We start from the raw sequence: 21,975 nt of genomic DNA on the forward strand, positions 1-21,975 counted from the left end.
TTAACCATAAATAACTGGGAACAGGACACTCACCAATAAAAAGTATAGCGTGGAGTCATGTAAAAAAAAAAAAAAATCAAGTCACTCAGTGGTTTGATGTTTCTGCAAAACAAAAGAAAAACCCCTTTCCCAGCTTAGCAGAGAAGCCTCCTGTACAGTTAGAGACAACAGGCTTCTGGGCACGTAGCCAAGGCTCTGGGGATATTTATAACATGAAGAGGGTGGGAGTCCCTAATAAGCTGCTATATTCTTTTTCCATCACTTCCCTCTCCAAGGCTACAGCGAGCTCAGAGCGCTTCCCCACGCAGAATGCCTGCTTTCCCTAGTGCTTGCTTCTATTGTCTAGTTTTCTCACCCTGGCTGGGGAAAAGGAAAGGCTGTGAGCCCTTCCGTTCACAACTCCAGCTGAATGCAGTTTAGCTGCTGGTGGTTCTTGGCTGCGGCTGTGGTCTCAGGGACTTGCCTATGTGTCTGTGGTTCCACTGAGCTGCCGGAGGAAAGCCTGAGGTCTCCGGAGTCTGTGAATCTTTGGGATCCGCCCACGATCTCTGGGCTGTGCCTAATATTCTACCTGCAGGTCTGAGATACCCGGCATCTGCCAGTATTCTCTGGAAGCTTTCAGAACTCTGCCAGCGCATTTGGAGTCAGTCTGAGGCCTCTCGGATCTTGGAACCTACAATTTAGTGGCTCTTTTGCAGGCCAGGAGGTAAGTCTGTTAGTTCCTACCTTCAGCTGGTCAGGGACTGCTAACATCCTCAGGACCCGCCCGGCTCAGCCGCTCTGTGGCCCCGGCCCCAGTGGTGCAGGAGGCCATCAGAGACCCTGTTAGTAGACAGACCCTCGGGGTTGTTAAGGGTGGTCCCCCCTGCACATTGTACCTCACCCTCACTTCTTATTCTCTGAAGGATTTTCGCTCCCGCACCCCCGCGGGGAAACACTCAGGCAGCCTTCCAAGGGGTGCCCTCTTTAGATGAAGGCGGTTAGCTGCCCCTATAGGGTTAACAGCGATGGACCCGGGACACCGTCTGCCCCGGCGGACCACACTTGAAGCCCACGGGGCGCGCAGGGCTTCCTGGGAGTTGTAGTCTGCGTGGAGGAGCTGTGAGTTCCGCTGGCTGTCGGGAGATGTAGTGCATGGGCGGAGCTCAAAGTTCTTCAGCTACCGCTGAGTCTCCCCTGGGGAGTGGGCGGTTGCCACCGTCCTCTCAGAGCCTAGTTGTCATAAGAAGTCTTATTCCAGCGAAACCTAACAGACCAGCTTCTAAATTGGGTCTGACATAAGCAGACTCGAAACAGCCGTGTGGGGTGTAAGGAGAAGTAAGGCATTCTCCTTGACTTGATCTGCGGTGTTTTCCAAAAGAAGAAGGCGGAATATATTCTTCTCTGGCTAGGAGGACGCTCTTCTGTCTTGATCCTTTTGTTCTTTTCCCTCCTTGGCTTTTGGTCTCTGGCCTTTGTACGCCAGAAAGAAACTTCAACTCCCAGCAGGCCAGACGAGTTGGCGCAGGCGCAGTAGAGGGACTCAGTCAGGGTACAGGAGGAGGGCTTATTGCTCAACTGTTCATTGGTTGAGCGTTTTGCGGGTCTTGCTCGCTGATTGGCTGAAGTGGCTGCCGGAAAGGGCCCAGCCTCGAGATGGCAGAGCGGAGGCGTACTGTGTGTGGGCTGGGTTGAGAGACTCCTCCCAGAGACAACATCGCTTTGACCCCGGGCCGGGGAGGGACTGACCGAGCCTGGGGGTGTTTTAGTAAATCCCGGTATTGTCTCCACCCTGCGGTGGCTAGAGAGGGCGGGTGGCGCTTGGCTGTCAGGGAGTAGAGTGACCCGACTTGGGTCCAGGGCCCTCCCCGCTCGCCTGGCGGCCAGAGCTCCAGCCCTGGGGAGTGGGCAGGGCCTGTTTTCTGTGCCTCACGCCCTGCTTTTCCCCTCTAGCGCTGTTAGCTGCTTTTCCTGCTCTCTCTCCTGGGAGGCGAGTCCTTGAGCCGGAGATGGCAGCCACCCTGCTCATGGCTGGGTCCCAGGTAAGCCGGGGGTGGCTTCTCGGACCCTGCCTCTGCTCACCCACCTCCTCCCGGCAAAAATCCCCTCTGCAAATCCCTGTGTGAAGTTCCCGTGGATTCGTAATTCCCTCCAGGTACCCAGTACCAGGCCAGCATAACCACAAACAAGCATTTACTTGAACACCTGCTGTATGTCTTTACATGTTGGGGAAACAAGAAAATGGATGAAATGGGATCACAAAGTGTAGGGAGACATGCATCAAATCAACAGCAATACAAAGTGATAAATGGTCCACTTGCTCTAGAAATAAAGTGTTGGAATCAAGAAGTGGGAGTGATTACTTCTATCTGAAGAGGATAGAATGTGGGAGACCATTGAAGAACAGTTGGTATTGAAACAAAACCTTAAGAAATAATGAAATCTCATTAGTCTTAGAAAAAGATTAAGAGGCTGGGGGAAGCTCATTGTTAAAACACAGGATTTGCATACTTCAGACCCCATAATTCAATCCCTGACACTGCCATAAACCAGAGCTAAGTAGTGTGGTGGTGGTGGATGCCCCCTCCCCATAAAAATAGTAAAAAGATTACAGAGAGTTACGAGTAAATGTATGTAGCTATCTAACTACTAGATATGTTCTCAGAAAATAAAAGCCGGAAGATAAGATTCCCACAGTGAGAGAGGACTGGCCGTGGGACCAAAGCAGTCAACTCATAAATGGCTCCATTCTTTTCCACATCTTTTTTTTTTTTTAACCTGTTTTATTTCTTCTTTGGACTCTACAGAACAGACTTAATACCTTCTCCTCCCCAAAGTTTGTAGCTATGTCTGCTAATTTGCAAGAAAAGAAATTAGTACTAACCTCCTAGATGAAAATAACGAAGCAATGTATGATTTTAGACACCTGTGACATTTGAAGATATGGCCATGTACCTCACTCGAGAAGAATGGAGACCTCTAGACCCTACACAAAGGGACCTTTACAGGGATGTTATGCAGGAGAATTACGGAAATGTTGTCTCATTGGGTAAGTAAGGAATCTCGGTGGGGGAGAGGGTTTGGTCATCACTAGGGCTTCACTACTCAGTTCCCCCCCCATAGAAACAGAGACAAAAAGGCAGAGAGATGTATGTGTGAAAGAGATCTTAGCATCAAAGCATCCTGTACAGTGGGGGCCTGGCTCAAACCTGTTTGGCATACGTGGCTTATTGGCCCAGATTCTGTATTTCTACATTTCATGATTTTGAGACTGTCAAAAAATAAAGGGTGAGGAAGATATCATGATAGTTATGCAAAAGATTTTCATGCCAGAGGTTCCAGATTAAATCCTAGCACCATCATAAGCAAGAATGAGTAGTGGTCTGGTATGTCTTACTCTCTCTCTACCATCAAAATAAAATAAAATATTTTAAAATTTAAAACAATTATTTCCTGGGGCTGGAAGATAGCTCAGCAAGTAGAGTGCACACTTCACCATGCATGAGGCTGAGATCTCAAGCCCCTGGCCACCACATGGAAGCACCATGCAAAAAGGAAGTTTCACAAGTGGTGAGTGGTCCTGTGGTGTTTCTTTCTCTCCCTTTCCCCTGCCTCCCTCTCCCTCTACCTGGAAAAAGAGTGTGCAAGGAGTCTTGGAATAGTGCAGGTGCAGAGCCCTGCAGAAAATTAAAATTAAAAAAAAAACTTTGCTTTCTGAGCACGACCTACTTGTTTGATTTCTAAAGTACTTAATTGGGTATAGGTTTGTGTTGAATCCTCAGGCAAATCTTTGAGTGTGGGAACATTAAGTCCATATTGTCTATAAAGAAAGAAAGAATCTCTCTATACATTTTAGAGACATTTCGTTTTTTATGCCTTGAGTCATTTATCATTCTTAAGCCTGTTTGTACAGATCACTGACCAAACAGGTCTGACATAATGATGTTTGCCAGAATATAAATGCCCCTGTAAATGGTACTTCTAGTGCAGGATGAGGGGGTACTGACCCAGGTTCATGGGAGGGCAAAAGCCATCTTTCTGTTTGTGTTGGCTTTAGGACCATAACTTTTGTTCAGCAGGAGTAGATACTTGTCTTGAGATGTTTTAGAGCTCACCAGTTTTTGAGTGTGTTCATTGTTGTTCCAGGAGAGTGCTGAAGTAAATGAGATCACAACTTCTTCTAGAGAAGGAAGCTAACTTTTTTTTTTTGGTTTGCAATCCTCTTTTTTCTCTTAGCTATGAATAAACAGTATATTCTTGAGTTAAACAACCTTTTGACTCACTTTGTCTTTTGTTAAAATGATATAACTTAGAACTGTGGATAGTTTATTAGGTCATCTGTCATTTACTAATGCTAAACTTTTATTATTTATTTATTTATTATTATTTAGTTAGTTACTTTATTCCTATAGCCTTTTCCAGAACAAAAGATGACTGTGAGGAGTTTCCTTTTTAACTTGACTCTCTCCAGTGTCCTAAGTTTTTTGGATCCTTCCTTGAGAAAACAATTAGAAATGAAGTTATCTACTCAGATATTTTATAGTCTGTAATTCAAATATTCCATTCAATGTAACAGAAACAAGAAATGAAGACTTTTTTTTTTTCCAGAGCACTTCTCAGTTCTGTCTAATGGTGGTGCTGGGGATTAAACCTAGGATCTTTAGTACCTTAGGCATGAAAGCCTTTTTGAATAACCATTATTCTATCTCCCCAGCCTAAGAAATTAGAATTTTAATGAAATTTGCATTTCTGGGGTCCCAAGGAGTACTTCTTAGAAGAAGTATGGAAATAATAATAATATTTACTTGAGGAATGATTTAAATATTTCCTAAGCTTTTTTATCTCAGGATACTTAAGAACCTTTAATGTATTGTCAGGTATTGTGTATTTCTTTCTTTCCAGGACTTTTATATTTACTTATTGTCGGAAAGAAAGGGAAAGATCCAGAGCATTCTGTCACATGTAATACCAGAGATGAAACTCAAGGCCTCATGCTTGAGAGTTCAGTGCTTTATCCACTGTGCTATCTCCCAGGCTGCAGACATTGTAGGTTTCTAAGGAGAGATGTTTTGTGCAAAATTTTCCCATGACCCTTTTCCCCAATATACCAACTTCTTTCTAAAGGTTACTAAGAAACAGTTTCTTGTAGTGGTTTTATGTTTTGATTTTTATTTGAAGACTATTAATGCCAAGAATATTCTGAGCCAGTCTTTTTTTTTCCCTTCTTCAATCTCTCACTGTTATTTTAATAAAAAGGCCCCTAGAAAGTAGCAGATAGGGAGCTGAGCAGTAGCACACCAAGTTAAATGCACATAGTATGAAGCACAAGGAAGGGCACAAGTGCAAGGATCCGGTTTAAGCCCTTGGCTCCCTACTTACAGGGGAGTCGTTTTGCAAGTGGTAAAGCAGGTCTGCTGGTGTCTTATCTTTCTCTCCTCCTCTCTGCCTTCCCCTCTTCTCAATTTCTCTCTGACCTATCAACAACAATAACAACAACAACAACAAAATGGAAAAAGATGTCCACCAGGAGCAGTGAATTTGTGGTACAGGCACCAAGCCCCAGCAATAACCCTGGAGACAAAAAAAAAAAAAAAATGTAGCAAGTAACGTTTGGCAGTCTTTTTTTTTTCCTGTCTACAAAGACATGAATTAGATTTTAAAAACTTTGTTTTCTTTATGCTAGTCTGGTAGATTTTTACTGAATACTAAATGATAGCAATAATGAAAGCTTGATATGAGGTTAAAAATATACCCACATGCAGGGGCCACATGGTGGCACACCTGGTTAAGTGCACACTACAGTGTACAAGGACCCAGGTTCAAGCTCCTTGTCCCCACCTGCAGGGGGGAAGGTTCATGAATGGTGAAGCAGGGCTATAGGTGTCTCTCTGTCTCTTTCTCTCTCTAGCTCCTTCCCCACTCTCATTTTCTGTCTCTATCCAAATATATATATATACATGCACTCACACATAAAATATCTAGGGTGCTAGGAGACGGCTCACCTAATAGAGTACAAACTTCTCCATAGCATGAAGACCCAGATTTGAACTTTTGGCTACTACATAGAAGCACCTATACAAGGGAAGCTATGTGAATGGTGGAATGGTACTGCAGTGCTTCTCCTCTCAGTGCCTCTCACTCTTTATATAAAGGCAAAGGTGGAGAAGGAGGAAAGAATGCCAAGAGTGGAGGAATTGTGCAGGTTAGAATCCCAATGATAGCCCAAGTAAAAAAATAATAACAATAATAATAATATGTGTGTTCTTGGTTTTTAGCACTTCTAATTTAAAGTCTCATATCTTCTGTTTCTGGCTGTTTTCTTCTTTGAAGACACCAGAAGCATATACAATATTCATGAAACACCACTAACTATAATGATACAGATCATGAACTTTTACCAGCTACTTCATTTCTGAGTCCTGAATTTGTCATTTATAATTTGGAAATCATCATGATTCCTCATCTTTAGAGTCATTGATGTAATTCATATAAAGAACCTACATGATGTCTCAAGTATGTAGCATATGGTAGATAATTTTTTGTTTTTACTAGTATTTGTTTTTACAATTATTTTATCTTTTACTACAGATTTTGAGATAAGGAGTGAGAATGATGTGAATCCAAAGCAAGAGATTAGTGAAGATGTAGAATTTGGAACAACATCAGAAAGACCTGTTGAAAATACTGAGGAAAATCCTGAAAGTGAAGAGACCTTTGAAAACAGTGACAGATCAGAAAGGCAGTGGGGAGACTTAACAGCAGAAGAGTGGGTAAGCTATCCTCTTCAACAAGTAACTGATCTGCTTGTCCATAAAGAAGTCCACACAACTATTCAATATCATATATGCTCTCATTGTGGAAAGGCCTTCAGTCAGATCTCAGATCTTAATCGACATCAGAAAACCCACAATGGAGATAGACCCTATAAGTGTTATGAATGTGGAAAGGGTTTTAGTAGAAGCTCACACCTTATTCAACATCAAAGAACTCACACTGGGGAGAGGCCCTATGACTGTAATGAGTGTGGGAAAAGTTTTGGAAGAAGCTCTCACCTCATTCAGCATCAGACAATTCATACTGGAGAAAAGCCCCACAAATGTAATGAGTGTGGAAAAAGTTTTTGCCGGCTGTCTCACCTAATCCAGCACCAAAGAACCCACAGTGGGGAAAAACCCTATGAGTGTGAGGAATGTGGGAAAAGTTTCAGCCGGAGCTCACACCTAGCACAGCATCAGAGGACCCACACAGGTGAAAAGCCTTATGAGTGTAATGAATGTGGGCGAGGCTTCAGTGAGAGATCTGATCTCATCAAACACTATCGAGTCCACACTGGAGAGAGACCCTACAAGTGTGATGAGTGTGGGAAGAATTTCAGTCAGAACTCCGACCTTGTACGCCATCGAAGAGCTCACACAGGAGAAAAGCCATACCACTGTAATGAATGTGGGGAAAATTTCAGCCGCATCTCACACTTAGTTCAGCACCAGAGAACCCACACTGGTGAGAAACCATATGAATGCAATGCTTGTGGGAAAAGCTTCAGCCGAAGCTCTCATCTCATAACACACCAGAAAATTCACACTGGAGAGAAGCCCTATGAGTGTAATGAGTGTTGGCGAAGCTTTGGTGAAAGGTCAGATCTAATTAAACACCAGAGAACCCACACTGGAGAGAAGCCCTATGAGTGTGTGCAATGTGGAAAAGGTTTCACCCAGAGCTCTAACCTTATCACACATCAGAGAGTTCATACAGGAGAAAAACCTTATGAATGTACAGAATGTGAGAAGAGTTTCAGCCGAAGCTCAGCTCTTATTAAACATAAGAGAGTTCACACAGACTAAGTCCTATAATGATAATGACTGGAAAATTATTCCTTTGAAGGTACAGTTTATTTTCTAACACAGAGCTCTTTCAAAACTGAGTTTCTTTCACTGTCCTAAATTTCCTTGTTGTGGGACATAGTTTAAATCATCAAAGAACAAGTCGTTTGAAATTCTGACCCACAACTTTGGGAATGTTATTCCCAATTCCAAAAAAGTATTTAAAGTCACTCAGTCCTGACAAATTACTTCATCAAAATCAACCCCATTTATAACTGGAAGTCTGAAGACAAGGAGATAAATGCTAGTAAATGCTCAGGCCTAGAAATGGAGTATTATCTTATAAAGTTATTCTCCTATCATTGGTCCAAAGAACGTTGCTGGGGGAATATTGGCCTGTAATAAGGTGGTCATAGCTGCCTTCCAGAAACTTTGAATTTCCATGCCTGTTCACTCACCATAGTCATTATGCACACTCACCTTCCCCTTTAAAGGGCTTTTTCTTTGTGTTGCTCATATATTTGTACCTTTCTGCCTTTCTGACAGCAAAAGTCTGCATGATGAAGGCAATAATCTTAGCTTTTCTCTTTCTCATTGTTTCTAATTAACCTTGTTAAAGCTTGCATTTTTGTGAAAGCTAATTGAAGATGTAAGTTGAAAGATCAGACAGGTTTTCGGACCAAGGACTCATTAATGGTGGTGACTTTAGCACAAGATGCCTGCTATCGCTATTGCCACTAGTCAGAATTTATTGCTTTTTCTCTGGGGATCACTGTGGAGAAAATATCTTCAAGGGAAGTTAGGATTGTAAGTGATGGAATATAAGGAGCAAGTGGAACTGACCATTTCAGGAAAGGAAATACAAAGTCTCTTCCCCAGAAACAGGTCATTTTTGTGTTCTTTCCCCTCTATCCTTTAAGATCAGTTCTCCCTATACTACTAACTCTATAAGACTTAATAAGAGTCACAACCCAGTGTCTATCTTAGCTTGCAAAAGAGCATGTATATGTACAGTAAAATGTGTATGTCTTTGGTTTTTCCAATAGCAGAAGTTAAATTCACACTGAGCATGTTTTTGGGTGATAACTGATCTTGTGACAGAACTACAGACAACTCCAATAGAAGAAAAAGTCTTTTTTTTCATTATTTATGAAAAATAATTAAATACTAGTGCTCTGGTGTGCACTCTCCTGTAGATTCTGTCTTTTTACAGAACTAAGCACTTACTAATATGTATCAGTCAAATGTAGGAGAGAATGACTGGACAAAGATTATCCTATTCTCACACTGGATTACCTTCTCTTTGGCCTAGTCACAAGGAGTTAGTAAACCTATATAGAATGTATTTCCATGTTTTCATCCTCCCAACCTACAGATGGTGGTTAAAATATAAGTGTTTACCCAATGTAAACTCAGTAGTGTCAGTTTTCTTTTTCTCAACCCAAAATGGAATAAAAACACATCCAAAATGCTCATATTTATCTAAGAATGTAGAGGTGTAGAGGTGGGAGTAGAGGGAATTGATGTCTGGGAGATGGGACTGAAGTAATAAATTTTTTTGACAGTGCCCTAAAATATTTTTGCTGTGCTTTTATGTGAATGTTGTTACCATTTAAAAAACACTTTTACCATAGCTCTTTGGGATTTGTTGTAAGAGGAGCCAGACATCTCTCTTGGGTAGTGTGTTATACTAAGTTATTGCCACTCACAGCCGTGTGGCACTGCAGCTTTGGCAAATGGCACAAACTCAAAAGTGACAAAATGAAAAACCAACTCCCAAAGATGTTTCTTTGCTTTATTACTTCAATTTAAATACATTCTTAAGCAGGGAACATGGTTTTTGTTCCATATAAAATCCAACAAAAGTGGGCACACTCAAAATTTTAATAGTTGAATGATTTACATGTTTTTAGTGACTAATTCAGAATTCCTTTTCCTGCAATAGTGTTGCAGGAAATGTTTTAATATCAAATTTCTCTGTTGTCCCTGTGAGTTGCTACAGACATCAACTTTGGAGTTTGGAGTGGCCACACAAGACAGCATCTCTATGACTTAAAAATAGCCCCTCCTTTTCCTTCCCTACTCCTGCCCCACCTCAATGTGTTCTTGCTGCTGCTTTTTGGCTTCTAAGTACCCCAGCCATCACTCTATACGTGCATACTCCAGCTGAAATATTCAGAGGACAAACTCCAAGTCAATCAGCTGTGTCCTGTCTGCCAACTGTTGCCCATATGCCATGTTGAACTTTGTGTAGAAGTTGCATTAAATTCGTTGTTAATGCTTCTTGCATGCCTTCTACTCCCAATTCTCTGGCTGCTTCTGAATAGGCCCTTAACACTTTGTGCCTGTTTATTATGGTTGTGGAGAGTGAGTAAACAAGTAAGTTTGTAGAGCAGTTTTCCTTATGGTATTGTCACAGTTATCCTGCTGTCTATCAACATCTGTACTACTATAACAGTATTCTGTAATTAAAAGTTTACTTTTTAAAATCAAAAAGGTGAGAATGAATATGATGACTTTTTATCAGATACACTAAAATCTAGCACAAATGGTTTTTACAATGATACATTTGTTTAGAGACTTGGTAATATAGTGTTTTCACAACAGTGAGCTCTCTGTATATTATTTTGGAAAGACACAAAAGCTTGTACAACTTGTTTTTTTTTTTTTAAAGAATTCATGTATTTATTCATGAGAAAAATAGGAGGAGAGAAAGAACCAGCCATCACTCTGGTACATGTGCTGCTGGGGATCAAACTTGGGACCTCATGGTTGAAAATCCAATGCTTTATCCACTGTGCCATACCTCCCGGACCACACTTGTACAATTTCTTATGTAGATCAGGCTGGTAGTAGAGCTACAGGGAAATACATAGTTTGGGTGATTTGTTAGCTTTAGGGGAAAAAAAAAATCCAGAAAGAAAAGAGGATGCCTATTTGCTTTATTTTCTTTTTCAGAGTTGGCATCACTTTGTTTATTTTTCTTATATTTGATAGGCCAGAGAGAAACTGAGGAGGGAAAGGTGGAGAGGGAGAAAGAAAGAGACATCTGCAGCACCACTTCCCCACTTGTGAAGCTTCCCCCCCTGCAAGTGGGGACTGGGGCTTGAACCCCAGGTCCTTGTGCATTATAACATGTCTGCTCAACCAACAGCACCACTGCCTAGCTCCCCACCTTTTTCTTTTAAAGACATACTTCTAGGTGTCTGTTAAGAATGCTAAACCTGGGGGCGGGGGAGACAGCATAATGGTTATGCAAACAGACTCTCATGCCTGAGGCTCCTAAGTCACAGGTTCAATCCCCCGCACCACCATAAGCCAGAGCTGAGCAGTGCTCTGGTGTTTCTCTCTCTGTGTGTCTCTCTTTCTGCATCTCTCTCAAATATAAAATTAATAAAAATTTAAAAAAATAAATGTCTTAGGGAGACATTTAAAAAAATTATAAACCTGGGCAGGATATATAGCATAATGGTTATGCAAAGAGGCTAATGCCTGTGGCTCTAGGCTAATGCCAGGTTCAGTCCCCTACATAACCATAAGCCAGAGGTGATCAGTGACCTAAGAGATGGTACAGTAATAAGTGTGTTGGACTCTCATGCATAAGCTCCTGAGTTTGATCTCTGGCATTGCATGTACCAGTGATGCTCTGTTGCGCTCTCTCTCTCCACCCCCTACTCATGAATGAATAAATAAATCTAAAGGAAAATAAAAAGTTAAATCAATTCCTATAGACCTAGCATTGGAATCCCAAAACAAAAATAACACTTAGAAAGTGTCAAAGACTCAATTCATGACATAAATTGCATATTATGCCTAAGGCAGTGATTATATATCACCAGGGTGTGGCCATAATCCTCTTGTGAAACTTTTTAAAATGGAGAGCCAGTCTAAGCAGAGGTAAGAGCAGAAATGCTTTGAACTGGGAAGAAAAAATGCAAATGAGAAAGAAAAAAATTTAGTTACCCTACAGCCAACTCTTATTTATTTATTATTTAAATTTATTTATTTACTGGATAGAGACAGAAATTGAGAGGTGAGTGGAAGATAGGGAGTGAGACAGAGGCATCTGCAGCACTGCTTCACCGTTCATGAAGTTTTCCCCCTGTAGGTGGGAACCAGAGGCTTTGTGCATTGTTGTGTGTGCTTAACCAGGTGTTCCACCACTTGCCCCCCACTACAGCCAACCCTTTAAAAAAGAGTTTGTCAAAGTGTTTATTTTATTTTTTTTTATTTACTTATTTTCCCTTTTGTTGCCCTTGTTATTTTTCATTGTTGTTGTAGTTTCATTGTTGTTGTTATTGATGTAGTCATTGTTGTATAGGACAGAAAGAAATGTAGAGAGGAGGGGAAGACAGAGGGGGGAGAGAAAGATAGACACCTGCAGACCTGCTTCACCACATGTGAAGTGACTCTCCTACAGGTGGGGAACCAGGGGCTCAAACCGGTAGGTATCCTTACGCCAGTCCTTTTGCTTTGTGCGCTTAACCCACTGCACTACTGCCCGACTCCCATCAAAGTGTTTTAAAAAACTTTTCTCCTTTCTATCTGTTCAGAATTTTTTTGTTCTTAGTAAGGAAAGTTAAAGGAAAATGCCTGTTTACTTCATGAAATATAGCCAAGAGCCTCTTCCTCTAAGGATATTTGATATGTTAATGTGTACCATTACTATTATTTAAACATTTTATTATCTCTTTTTTCGACATATGAACTTTATTCCATTAAACATGATACAAAAATTTAAACATGAATAAAGTGAAAATATGCACCTTTTACAAGTCAAAGAAAAGCAAAAGTCCCAGCTTTTATTATCTTTATTTATTTATTGGATAGAGACAGCCAGAAATTGAGAGGGAAGAGAAAGACAGAAAGCTACCTGTAGCCCTGCCCTACCGCTTGTGAAGCTTTTCCTCTGCAGATGGGGACCAGGGGCTTGAACCCTGGCCCTTGCACACTATGGTGTGTGCACTTAACCACATGCACCACCACCCAGCCCCAACGTTATTATTATTAAGGTAGCAGTTTTTCTCCAAGATGAATAGCAATCTGTGAGGCTAATAGTTAGTATTGTATTTTTAGGTAATTAGGAGTCATTAGATTGTACTGAAGTAATTTGTTAATTGGTTCCTTGAAAGTTAATGTTGCTTGAAAAGGAGTTCCTATACCCTGGAAGAAATGGATTCTTTTTTTTAATTATTATTCCCTTTTGTTGCCCTTGTTGTTTTATTGTTGTTGTTATTGATGTCGTTATTGTTGGATAGGACAGAGAGAAATCAGGAGAGGAGGGGAAGACAGAGAGGGGAGAGAATGATAGATGCCTGCAGACCTGCTTCACCACCTGTGAAGCGACTCCCCTGCAGGTGGGGAGCTGGGGGCTCGAACCAGGATCCTTATGCCAATCCTTGTGCTTTGCACCATGTGCGCTTAACCCGCTGCACTACCGCCCAACTCCCAGAAATGGATTCTGAAGCATTCTTTATATACTCATCTCTATAGTAGAGTCAATAGAAGACTTTATGACCAAAAAGGTTGTTAGTGAAAAACAATTGAGTAAAATTAATAGAAAAACTTACCCTACAATCACCTAAAGTGGTTTTTACAATCAATCCTAGATTTCCTAAATGCTCACAATCAAAATTTGTGCACTGCATAAATGAAGAGCAAAGGTTTTGTTTCAAAGGTTTGGCTTTCCATTCTGAGAGAAATTGAGGCTGCTTACACCAAAACCTAACTTTCAAGCTTCACATGGACCCTACAGCTATCTTGTAGACATCTCCACTTAGCAATTACCTGGACATTCTAAAATCAAACTCCAAAATGAATTCACCACTTCCTTTTACCATCCCCTACCTACTTCTGTGTTTCCTTTAAAAAAATTTTTTTTAATTTATTAATGAGAAAGATAGGAGGAGAGAAAGAAAGAACTAGACATCACTCTGATACATGTGCTGCCTGGGATCAAACTCAGGACCTCATGCTTGAGAGTCCAATGCCTTACTCACTGCGCCATCTCCCAGACTACTCTCCTGTGTTTCCTAAATCAGTCATTTCCTAGTTGTCTAAGCCAGTAACTTACATACTGTTTTTCTATGCTCCTTTCTCCACCCTCCCCCAAATCAATAATGAATATTTGTTGAGTATTTAGACATTCAGTCATGACTGTACCACCTCTAAATCTTTCTCAAATCCACATCCCTAGTTCTTTCTATGGCTGTCAGTTTCTGTGACCTTCAGTAAGCTATTTAGCTTATCTATTGCTTGGATTTTTTGTTGGTTAAATGGGAGTAATTATACCTTCCTCATAGAATTGCAAAAATTAAATGAGTTGAGGGAGGCTCAAAATGTTAACTAATTATTCATATTATTACCAGATCACATCTTGCTTACTTTAACACTCTCCTAGTTAGATGCCCCCCCCTTCAGTCTTTTCTCCCTTGCTGCAGTTAGAATAACCTTTCTGAAGAGCAAATTCCTCCATTCCACTTTTTTTTTTTTTGCCTTCAGGGTTATTGTTGGGGCTCAGTATGAATCCACTGCTCCTTAGAAGGCAATATTGCAGAACCAAGAGAAGAGTCAGGAAAAGTCTTGGGAAAAATACGACACATTTCTTTTCTGATTTTTTCTTTTTCTCGATAGAAAAAATTGAGACATAGAGGTAGAGAAGGAAAGAAAGCATAGCACCAAAACTTCCTTCAATGCAGTGGGGGCCAGACTTTAACCTGAGTCACATGCTTGGCAAAACAGGCACACTATTCAAGTGAGCTATTTTGCCAGCTCTTAGCACATTTCAAGGTGTCTGAATATAACAATGATGTCTAGAGGGATACTATATTTGAAACTCTTTGTAAATGGAAAAAAACTATGTAAGTATAACACACTGTACTAGCATATTAATAAGATTAGAAAGTACTTCTCGCCTAATGGATTTTAAACTTCTTTTGAAAGACTTATTTGACTTGTTTCATGAGATAGAGATAAGAGAATGAGGGAGCTAGGTGGTGGCAAACCCAGTCAAGCACACATAGTACTATGAGTAAGAACCTGCTCCCCACCTGTAGGGGGAATGATTCACAAGTGGTGAAGCGGGTCTATAGATATCTTTCTCTCTCCCTCTCTATCTACCCTCACCTCTCAATTTCTCTCTGTCCTACTGAATAAAATGGGGGGTGGGGGGTGGAGAGGAGGAGATGGCCACTGGGGGGCAGTAGATTTGTAGTGACAACATGGAACCCCAGCGCTAACTCTGGAGGCATTAAGAGAGAGAGAGAGAGAGATGCAGGCCAGAAGAGCACTCTGGCTTATGTGGTGCCAGGGATTGAACCCAAGACATCATGCTTTGAAGTTCAAAGCTCTACCATTATGACACCTCCCATCTCTCTTATTTCTGTTTAACTCATGTTTTATTATTTGAGAGTAAGAAAGAGAGAAAGAGAGAGAAGGGGAGGCACTTCACAGCACCAAAGCTTCCTTTAACACAGTGGGTCCAGGTATATACTGGGTTATATGTATGGCAAAGCAGCACAATATCCAAGTGAATTATTTTGCTGTCACCCACTGGATTTTCAAATTTAAGAATAAAGAGAAATTAGTTTTATACACAATATATTAAAAGTCATTTTTACTGTTTTCTTAAATTTTCTGAATAAAACGTGTAGAGTAGGAGCGAGGCAGTGGCACACTTGGTTAAGTGTATGTGTTACCATGCATAAAGACCTGAGTTCAAGTTCCTGGTCCCTACCTGCAGAGGAGAAACACCACAAGTGGCAACACAGTACTGCAGGTGTTTCTGTCTCCTTCTCCATCCTCTTTCCCTCTAAGCTTCTCAATGTTCTATCAAATTATATAGTTTAAATAAATTTTAACAGATTATTTATTTAAAATTAGTAAAAATATGTAAAATGGGCAGGGTAGATAGCATAATGGCTATGCAAAGAGACTCTCATGCCTGAGATAAAAGTTCCAGTTTCAATCTCCTGCACCACCATAAGTCAGAGCTGATTAGTGCTCTCGTAAAAACAAATAAACAAAAACCCTGAAAAGCATGTAGAGTAGTGAATGCTTTAATTATTATTATATTAATTTTTTATTTATAAAATGGAAACAAGACCATAGGATAAGAGAGGTAAAACTCCACACAGTTCCCACAAGCAGAACTCCCTATCCCCTCCTCTTTTCTCCCCTCCCCTGATAGCTTTCCTATTCTGTACCCTGTGGGAGTATGGACCCAGGGTAATTATGGGGTGCAGAAGGTGGAAGGTCTGGCTTCTGTAATTGTTTTCCCACTGAACATAGGCGCTGGCAGATCGATCCATACTCCCAGCTTGTCTCTCTGCCTACTGTAGCAGGGATCTGGGGAGGTGGGGCTCCAGGACACATTGGTGGAGACGTCTGTCCAGGGAAGTCAGGTTGGCATCATGGTAGCATCTGGAACCCAGTGGCTGAAAAAGAGTTAATATTTAAAGCCAAACAAATTGTTGACTAATCACGAACCTAAAGGCTGGAATATTGCAGATGAAGACTTTAAGAGTCTCCGCTTTGGAAATAGCTAGTAGGTCTATTTTAGGTATATTCCAAGGACCCATGACTATACTAGTTTTTTCCTGAGCCTGACCTCTAATATGTAGGTGAACCCAAGTTATTGCTGGAGAGATGATGTCATGGCTGGAAAAAGGGCTAGAAACCTGGATTAGAGAAGAGAGTAACTCCAAAATACGGGAAAGGTGTGTAAATATTGTTGACTGTAAACCCCATCAATTTAATCTGGGGCCCATATTCAGTATAGGAGCCTGTATAACTTTTGCATCCCTGTAGATCTGAGCTCACATTCTGTGATCCTGAGTAGGAACATTCCAAGTTGTACCAATTTCAGGACCCATCTTCCTCAGGTGGTAGATAAAGAGGATGTTATCCAGTCTCCTTTTCAGAGGATGGAACATTCTCTATCATTGTTGAGAGACTGGCATACCTTAATGATGATTCTTTAGTCACTATCAGGCTGTAATTATTTTTTATATTTTTATTGGGAAATTAATGTTTTACATTCGACAGTAAATACAATAGTTTGTACATGCACAACATTTCTCAGTTTTCCATATAACAATACAACCCCCACTCAGTCCTCTGTCATTCATTTTGGACCTGCATTATCCCCCCGCCAACCACCCCAGAGTCTTTTACTTTGGTGCAATACACCAATTCCAGTTCAGTTTCTACTTGATTTTTCTTTTCTGATCTTGTTTTTCGATTTCTGCCTGAGAGTGGATCATCCCATATTCATCCTTCTGTTTCTGACTTATTTCACTTAACATTAATTTTTCAAGGTCTCTCCAAGATCGACGGAAAACAGTGAAGTCACCATTTTTTTTTATAGCTGAGTAGTATTCCATTGTATATATTTACCACAACTTGCTCAGCCACTCATCTGTTGTTGGACACCTGTGTTGCTTCCAGGTTTTGGATATTACAAGTTGTGCTGCTAAGAATATATGTGTACACAGATCTTTTTGGATGGGTGTGTTGAGTTCCTTAGGATATACCCCCAGGAAAGGAATTGCAGGATCATAGGGTAGATCCATTTCTAGCCTTCTGAGAGTTCTCCAGACTCTTCTCCAGAGAGGTTGAACCAATTTACATTCCCACCAACAGTGCAGGAGGGTTCCTTTGACCACATAACCTCTCAAGCATTTGCTGCTGCTACCTTTTCTGATGTATGACATTCTCACAGGAGTGAAGTGGTATCTCATTGTTGTCTTTATTTGCTATTCTCTGACAGTCAAAGAAGTGGAGCATTTTTTCATGTGTTTCTTGGCCTTTTGGATCTCTTCTGTGGTGAATAATACTGTCCATGTACTCTCCCCATTTTTGCATGGGGTCATTTGTTTTCTTGTGGTTGAGTTTGGCAAGTTCTTTATATATTTTGGTTATTAGCCTCTTGTCTGATGTATGGCATGTAAAGATCTTCTCCCATTCTTTGAGGGGACTCTTGGTTTGGGTAGTGGTTTCTTTTGCTGTGCAGCAGCTTTTTAATATGATGTAGTCCCTCCCATAGGTTTATGCTTGCCTTAGTCTTCTTTGTAATTGGATTCATTTCATTGAAGATATCTTTAAAATGTGTGAGGAAAAGAGTTCTGCCAATATTTTCCTCTAAATATCTGATAGTTTCTGGTCTAACATCCAAGTCCTTGATCCACTTGAATTTATTTTTGTATTTAGTGAAATATAGTGGTTCAGTTTCATTCTTTTGCATGTTTCAACCCATTTTTTCCAACCCCATTTGTTGAAGAGACTCTGCTTTCCCCATTTAATAGTCTGGCCCCTTTGTCAAAGATTAGATGTCCATAGGTATGGGGGCTCACTTCTGGGCTCTCAATTCTATTCTATGGTCAGTGTGTCTATTCATGTTCCAGTACCAAGCAGTTTTGATGACAATGACCCTATAATACAATTTGAGATCTGGGAGTGTGATGCCTCCAGTTCTGTTCTTTCTTCTCAAGATTGTTTTGGCAAGTCTAAGTCTTTTCTCGTTCCAGATAAACATTTGTAGCATTTTTTCTATTCTCCAAAAAAATGTGCTTGGGATCTTGATGGGGATAGCATTAAATTTGTAGATGGCTCTGGGTAGTATATTCATTTTGATGATGTTAATTCTTCCAACCCATGAACATGGAATATCTTTCCACTTCTTTGTGTCTTTTTCAATTTCCTTGAGTAGTGACTCATAATTTAAAGTATACAAGTCTTTCACTTCTTTGGTTAGGTTTATTCCTAGATATTTTATTGTTTTTGTTGCTATAGTAAAAGGAATTGATTTCTGGATTCCATTGTCTTCTAACTTAGTGTTTGCATAAAGGAAAGCCACTGACTTTTGAATGTTAATTTTGTAGCCTGACACCTTATGTATTGCCTAATGATTTCCAAATTCTCCTTGCTGGATTCCTTAGGTTTTTCTCTGTATACTATCATGTCGTCTGCAAATAGGGAGAGTTAGACTTCTTCTCTTCCAATCTGTATCCCTTTAATTCCTTTCTCCTGCCTGATTGCTATGGCAAGAACTTCCAACACTATGTTGAATAATAATGGTGATAGTGGGCAGCCCTGTCTAGTACCTGATCTGAGGGGAAATGCTTCCAGTTTTTCACCATTGAGTATGATGTTGGGTATAGGTTTTCTATATATTGACTCTACTATCTTGAGGAATTTTCCATGTATTCCCATTTTTGTAGTGTTTTGATCATAAAGGGATGTTGTATTTTGTCAAAGGCTTTTTCTACATCTATTGATATGACCATGTGGTTTTTGGTCTTGCTTTTATGGATGTGTGGATCATGTTGATTGATTTACATATATTAAACCAACCTTGCATCCCTAGTGTAAACCCCACTTGGTCATGATAAACAATCTTTTTAATATACTGCTGTATCTGGTTGGCTAGAATTTTGTTCAATATTTTCGCATCTATGTTCATCAGAGATATTGGTCTGTAGTTTTCTTTTTTGGTTGTGTCCCTGTCTGCTTTTGGTATCAAAGTGATGTTGGCTTCATAGAAGCTGGCAGGGAGTATTCCAGTGTCTTCAATCTTCTGGAAGACTTTTAAAAGTAGAGGTATTAGTTCTTCTTTGAAGATTTTGTAGAATTCATTTGTAAAGCCATGTGGTCCAGGAATTTTATTCTTGGGAAGGTTGTTGATAACTGTTTCAATTTCATTAGCTGTGATGGGCTGGTTAATATTATCTAGTTCCTCTTTACTTAATTTTGTAAGTTCGTAGGTATCTAGGAAATCATCCATTTCTTTCAGGTTCTCTAGCTTGGTGGCATATAGTTGTTCATAGAAGTCTGGTATGATATGTTGAATTTTTGCAGTGTCTGTTGTGATACATCCTCTTTCATTTACAATCCAATTTATTTGAGTATTCTCTCTTTTTTGTTTTGTGAGTCTGGCTAAAGGTTTGTCAAATTTGTTCACTCTTTCAAAGAACCAACATTTACTTTCATTGATTTTTTGTATGGTTTTCTTATTTTCAGTGTTATTTATTTCTGCCCTAACTTTAGTGATTTCTGTCCTTCTGGTTGCTTTTGGGTTCCTTTGTTCTTCTTTTTCTAGGTCTTTAAGATGTGTAATCAGGCTGTTTATTTGTGCTTTTTTTGTTTCCTAATGTGTGCTTGTATGGCTATGAACTTCCCTCTCAGTACTGCCTTAGCTGTGTTCCAAATATTTTAATAGCTTGTGCCTTCATTTTCATTGACCTCTCGAAACATTTTGATTTCTCCCTTTATTTCCTCTTTGACCCAGTAGTTGTTAAGGAGTGTACTGTTGAGTTTCCACATTTTGGGACTGTTACTAATCTTTTGTTGATTGTTAAGTGTTAAGTTTAATTCCACTGTGGTCTGAGAAGATGCTTGGGATGATTTCAATGCTCTTGAATTTGCTGATGCTGTCTTTGTGGCCTAACATATGGTCTATCCTTGAGAATGACCCATGTGCACTTGAGTAAAATGTGTATTCCAGTTTCTTGGGATGAATGACTCTGAAAATGTCCAATAGTTCTAGTTTATCTATCTCTTCATTTAGCTCCCTCATGTCTTTATTGATTTTCTGCCTGGATGATCTGTCAAGTTGAGAGAGAGGGGTGTTGAAGTCCCCTACTATGACTGTGTTGCTATTAATATATTGCTGTAGCTCTTTCAGTAGATATTTGATGTAGTTAGATGGCTTCTCATTGGGTACATAGATGTTAATAATTGTTAAGTCCTCTTGATTGACTGATCCTCTGAGCATTAAGTAGTGTCCTTCCATATCTTTCTTAATTTTATTTATTTTAAAGTCTATCATGTCAGATATGAGAATAGCTGTTCCTGCCCTTTTTTGTGGGTCTTTCACTTATATGACAGTTTTCCATCCTTTCACTTTGAGTCTGTTTGTCTTGTTGAGTTAGGTGTCTTGTTGAGACAGCATATTGCTGGGTTATGTTTTCTGACCCATCTTCCTACTCTGTGTCTTTTAATAGGTGAATTCAGGCCAGTGATATTTATTGATATCAAAGATTGAATATATTTTAATGCCATTCTTGTAGGTTTTTAGCGTGTTCTCATAGATGGCATATTTATGGTGGTCTGACTGTCTGTCTATAGGTGACCTTTCAGAACTTCTTTCAGGGCAGGCTTGGTGATAGTTGTTTCTTTCAACTGTTGCTTCTCTGAGAAGGTTTTTGTGCCTTCATCTAGTCTGAATGACAGTCTAGCAGGATACAGTGGTCTTGGTTGAAAGCCTTTCTAATTGAGCACTCAATAGGTATCTTGCCATTCTATTCTGGTCTGTAGTGTTTGTGTGGAGAAGTCTGCTGCTAATCTTATGGGTTTTCCTCTGTAGGTGACTCTTTGTTTTTCTCTTGCAGCCTTCAGGATTCTTTCTTTATCCTTATTCCTTTTTATTCTAAATATGATGTGTCTTTAAGTCTGGGTTAATTCTGTTTGGGACCCTCTGGGCTTCTTGAGCCTTTATGTCTTTGATGTTGTCTAGACTAGAGAAGTTCTCAGCTATTGTCCTGAAGAATGCTTTCTTCACCTCCCTCTTTCTTCCTCTGGTAAGCCAATAATGCATATATTATTTCTTTTGAAGCCATCCTTAGGTCTCTGTTGTTTTTTTCAGTATCTCTTAGTCTCTTTTTGAGATCTCTTACTTTTTTTAGTTGTCTCTAATTCATCCTCGATCTTGCTAATTCTGTTTTTTTTTTTCCTCCTCCAGGGTTATTGCTGGGCTCAATGCCTGCACCATGAATCCACCGCTCTTGGAAGCCATTTTTCCCCCTTTTGTTGCCCTTGTTGTAGCTTCGCTGTGGTTATTATTATTGCCCTTGTTGACGCAATTCGTTGTTGGATAGTACAGAGAGAAATGGAGAGAGGAGGGGAAGATAGAGAAGGGGAGAGAAAGATAGACACCTGCAGACCTGCTTCACCGCCTGTGAAGCGACTCCCCTGCAGGTGGGGAGCCGGGGGCTCGAACCGGGATCCTTATGCCAGTCCCTGCGCTTTGTGCCATATGCGCTTAACCCACTGCGCCACCGCCCGACCCCCACTAATTCTGTTTTTGGCCTCACTTATTCTATTCTCTCTCCCTTCTATTTTTTCTGTAGCTCAGCTATTTTGTTATCCTGTTGTGATACTGTTTTAGCTTGTTTGGCTA

At 40.3% G+C, this 21,975-nt stretch overlaps 1 protein-coding gene across 1 annotated transcript; it reads left to right on the forward strand.

Moving 5' to 3' along the window:
* The first annotated feature begins 1,650 nt into the window (after positions 1-1,650).
* On the forward strand, positions 1,651-10,402 carry ZNF436 (zinc finger protein 436). The gene is made up of 3 exons (XM_007528721.3): positions 1,651-2,021; positions 2,902-3,028; positions 6,568-10,402. Exons 1-3 carry the CDS (start codon positions 1,989-1,991, stop codon positions 7,818-7,820), a joined length of 1,413 nt encoding a protein of 470 aa, XP_007528783.1. The 5' UTR covers positions 1,651-1,988; the 3' UTR covers positions 7,821-10,402.
* Positions 10,403-21,975: the final 11,573 nt, after the last annotated feature.

This window comes from Erinaceus europaeus, chromosome 13, assembly GCF_950295315.1.
Source record: "Erinaceus europaeus chromosome 13, mEriEur2.1, whole genome shotgun sequence".
Lineage (NCBI taxonomy): Eukaryota > Metazoa > Chordata > Mammalia > Eulipotyphla > Erinaceidae > Erinaceus > Erinaceus europaeus.

Coding starts and splice junctions, on each gene's coding strand:
- ZNF436 (XM_007528721.3), top strand. CDS start 1,989: ATGGCAGCCACCCTGCTCATGGCTGGGTCCCAG. Junction 2,022..2,901: donor TGCTCATGGCTGGGTCCCAG/GTAAGCCGGGGG, acceptor GTATGATTTTAG/ACACCTGTGACATTTGAAGA. Junction 3,029..6,567: donor CGGAAATGTTGTCTCATTGG/GTAAGTAAGGAA, acceptor CTTTTACTACAG/ATTTTGAGATAAGGAGTGAG.